At 35.2% G+C, this 3,842-nt stretch overlaps 1 protein-coding gene across 1 annotated transcript in view; it reads right to left on the bottom strand.

Annotated features, from left to right (window-relative positions):
• The window catches only part of LOC106001424 (olfactory receptor 5D13-like), a 20,898-nt gene extending 17,264 nt beyond the window's left edge, over positions 1-3,634 (bottom strand). The window contains exons 1-2 of the mRNA XM_013036519.1: positions 3,543-3,634; positions 2-136 (exon numbers count right to left, since the gene is read on the bottom strand). Of these exons, the coding sequence (XP_012891973.1) occupies positions 2-136; positions 3,543-3,634 (227 nt within the window). The remainder of the gene's footprint in view (position 1; positions 137-3,542) is intronic.
• Between the last annotated feature and the right edge of the window lie 208 nt (positions 3,635-3,842).

Genomic DNA, 3,842 nt, shown 5'->3' with positions numbered 1-3,842 from the left:
GATCATGCCCAGGTTGCCCAGCACAGTGATGGTGTAGATGGTGAGGAAAACCAGGAAGAGTGGCCCCTGGAGGTCCGGATATTCTGAGAAGCCCAGGAGGATGAAGCTCACCCCAGCACTCTGGTTCTGTGTAATCCTATGGACAAAATGAAACAAGATGTAGTGAGATCAAAACTAGTCTATTCATATAGAAGGGAAAAATGAAGTGAGTGGTTATGGGCATCTGAGATATAGTACTGGTGAATAAACCAGTTCCTTGTGGCTACATAAGTCAATAGTTGACATGGACTTTGACAGCTCTTACAAAATAAATGAAAATGGTGTATTTCAGCTACTGAAACAAAAGTAAGCCTTGCCAAACAGAGGAACAGAATATGCTACACTATACTGTACAGAACCTTCTGTACTATGCCTTGAATAATAAATTTACCTCTCCCTGAGAGGCAATACAATTATTGCTACAGCATTGGTGCATTATGTTAAATCACTGTTAATGTTAATGGTGATATTTATGATAATGGATTACTGTTTTTCTTGTACATTTGCCACAGTTTTGAGGACAAATTGAGTTTATTTCCTCCTCCATGGCTTTAGAACATTTATAGATGGTCTCATAAACGTCAAGACAAGTGGACAATTGTCTATCCATAGGCCAGCTGGACCACATTTACCACTCCTTGGAAGATGTAAGAAATCTATACAGTAATCACAGTTGTTATCACACTAAAAGCTGTGATGTTTGTCACTGTCGGATTGGAGATGCTAGCACATGAGGCAGATCCAAGAACAAAGAAACTCAGGTTCTAACCATTGCTGGTGGCTACTTATTGAAGGATTCACTGCTACTGCATATTCTAAATCATTACTTTAATGTTGAAATAAGGATGCTAATGGTATTTAATTGAACTTATCACAATACAGCTATTAGTATGTACTAAAGGATAGAAAACCTAGCCTGTTATGAATAAATGTGCAGGGTTATATTTATTTAAACATAAGCAGTTTCTGTGGTTATAAATGTGCAAAGAAGTACTGTGTACTCATAGCCACAAAGGAAATACCAATCAAAACATCATCTCAACAGTCACCAAAATAACACAAAAAAATAACAAAATAACAAATTCTGAGGAGGAGCCAGAAAAGTAGAACCCTTTTACTTACTGGGTTGTATAGGGAGTCAAAACTCGTTGCAAACACAGGTCTATCAGTAAGTCAGTTTCCTAGCTATATTCCTACTAGTGTAACTTATTCTAAACTGAGATAGGTTATATGTGCTTCTCATAATAGCATTGGAAGAGCTATACATGGAAGAGCTATACATTGGAAGAGCTATTCATGGCTAACATGGGTTACACAGGGAAACTATGTTAAAAACTAGCAAACACAAAAAAATTAAGATAGTATTCTAAGTATCATGAAAATAATTTTCCATAATGTTTAATGTGATACCTGCAAGTTTAAGAAGTTCATTATGTTTGATTAATGAAAATCTTCCCTTTTTGTCTAATTTGTGGCAGCTTTCTAAATCTAGCTTTTTTAATTACGTTTTTTATTGTGAAAATACTGTACAGAGGGGCTACAGTTACATGAGCAAGGTAATGAGTACATTTCTTATCCAGCATTGTTGCCTCCTCCTTTGCTTTTCCTCTACCATCCCTGCCCTCCTGCCTCCTCAGCTACATGCCCAACTCCCCCCTTGCCTAAATTGTAAAGTTCGTTTTTCGACATAGCTTCTTGTACATCTCAGTGTTGCAATGGGTCAATCTGTATCCCTATTTAAACAATTTGTTTTTTTACCTTCTCCTCCCCAAATTATACCAACATTTAATATGGTGAAAACAGGGTTTATAATGAGGGGGAGGGACATACAATCTAGATTTTAATTCTCCTTGTAGTGTTCTCTACTGAGGATGGATTTCTCTACATATAACCCACATTCATATGGACAAATTTGCTTTCACATATAAACTCAGGGTTATAATGCTTTATTCACACAACTTTATGGTATACATTCCTCATTGCTTTGCTTTGTAGAGGCAAACATTAAAGTTGTTCACCATAATTACAAAAACTTCATTCTATCATTTACCAAAACAACTGTTCCTCTCACTTACCTACTCAGAGATCAAAGTTAAGTTAAAGATGATAATTTTTAATTCCCTATCAGCTTTGTCACTTTGTTGATGATCCTTAATGAATAAAAAATGAGAAACCTATCATGGAATCAGGACTTAGCACCCTATGTTCCTTTTTGAAACTAACTGTATTTGGAGGCTGGTTGGAAATACACAACTGCTTGTTCCTGAGAAAGATAACTAGGTCACAATATATTTTTCTTTCAGAGTAAAAATAACAGAAAAATAGAGTCAACTCACAAAAATACGGAAGCAGCTGAATGAGGCATCTATTGAAGAAGTCTTTACTAAGATTAGTAAACTCCTATTGTTTATTGTAAAATTAAAAGAAATATCTCTGAATCAGTGGAGTCATCCAAGTGCACTTGGGTGACTATTTCATAGGATATATTTTTCCAACTTAGTAAGATAATTCAGAGAAACTAGTCAAAAGATTACATAAAGAAAAAGGAAAGGAAATACTAGTACCAAGTCTTGTCATAAATATATATCCCATGACCTCTGGAGATCAGAAAACCAGGGAATATCACTGTGCATTGTAAAAGCAACAGTTTTGAGTAATTAGTTCTACCATTGTCCCAGGAGACAGCCTACTATTGCAGAACTTCCCCAAACCTCTGGAGAATTTTGGGTGATCAACTTCAATCATTAACGAAAGTGTTGAATGCATATTTCTTTACAGGGTGATTTAAATGTCCTAATGGGAAAATAAACTATTAAAATTAGTCTGCATAGAGCCAGGCACCAGTAACTCACTCCTGTAATCCTAGCTACTCAGACAGTTGAGATCTGAGCACTGAGGTTCAAAACAGCCAAAGCAGGAAAGTGCACGAGACTCTTTCCATTACTTAACCTTCAGAAAACCAGAAATGGCACTGTGGCTCAAAGTGGCAGAGTGCTAGCCTTGAGCAAGAAAGCTCAGGGACAGAACCCAGGCTCTGAATTCAGGTTCCATGACTGACTGACTGACTATATAGATAGATAGATAGATAGATAGATAGATAGATAGATAGATAGATAGATAGATAGATATGCACATATATAGTATTAAATGTACATATAGTATACATATTATAATACACATGTATGATATAGAATATATATGCTATAATACATGTAAAATGTAATATATATATAAGATATATATATAATCAGAGTGCTAGATTCTAGAGATGGATATCCCTACAACTTGAATTCATATTGAATTTATTTTGCTTATTTTATCACAATATATTACTGTAATTTAAAAACAATGCATTACTATTTTTATTACATTATATAAACTATATATATATAAATATTGCAAAATTATATTCCTATATTAGTTTATATCTAAGGGACTACATTTAAATTTTTCACTTCATGTTGAGAATTTGATGCTATGTTCTAACTCATCACTCATTCTACCTCCAGCGAAACCAGGTTGAGTATGGATTTCTAGCCATCTTTATCACAGAGTTCTTTCCAGGTCCATCGGCTACACCGATATTAGCACACATGTGAGACTGGCTGAGGATATAACACTAGATTGACATTCACTGCCAAATTAGCCAGTATTGCCATGAGTTTAGAAAATTCAACTGTGGGTATCTTGAAGTTTTGGAAGGTCCACTGAGGAAAGATAGACACAAACAAACCTGAATTGCCCAGCCTGAATTGCTAGATTGTACTATTATTGAGGAAACAACATAAAGTATAATTGGTGTC

Source organism: Dipodomys ordii, unplaced genomic scaffold (genome assembly GCF_000151885.1).
Source record: "Dipodomys ordii isolate 6190 unplaced genomic scaffold, Dord_2.0 Scaffold298, whole genome shotgun sequence".
NCBI classification, from domain to species: domain Eukaryota; kingdom Metazoa; phylum Chordata; class Mammalia; order Rodentia; family Heteromyidae; genus Dipodomys; species Dipodomys ordii.
This window is presented reverse-complemented; position numbering and strand designations above follow the sequence as displayed.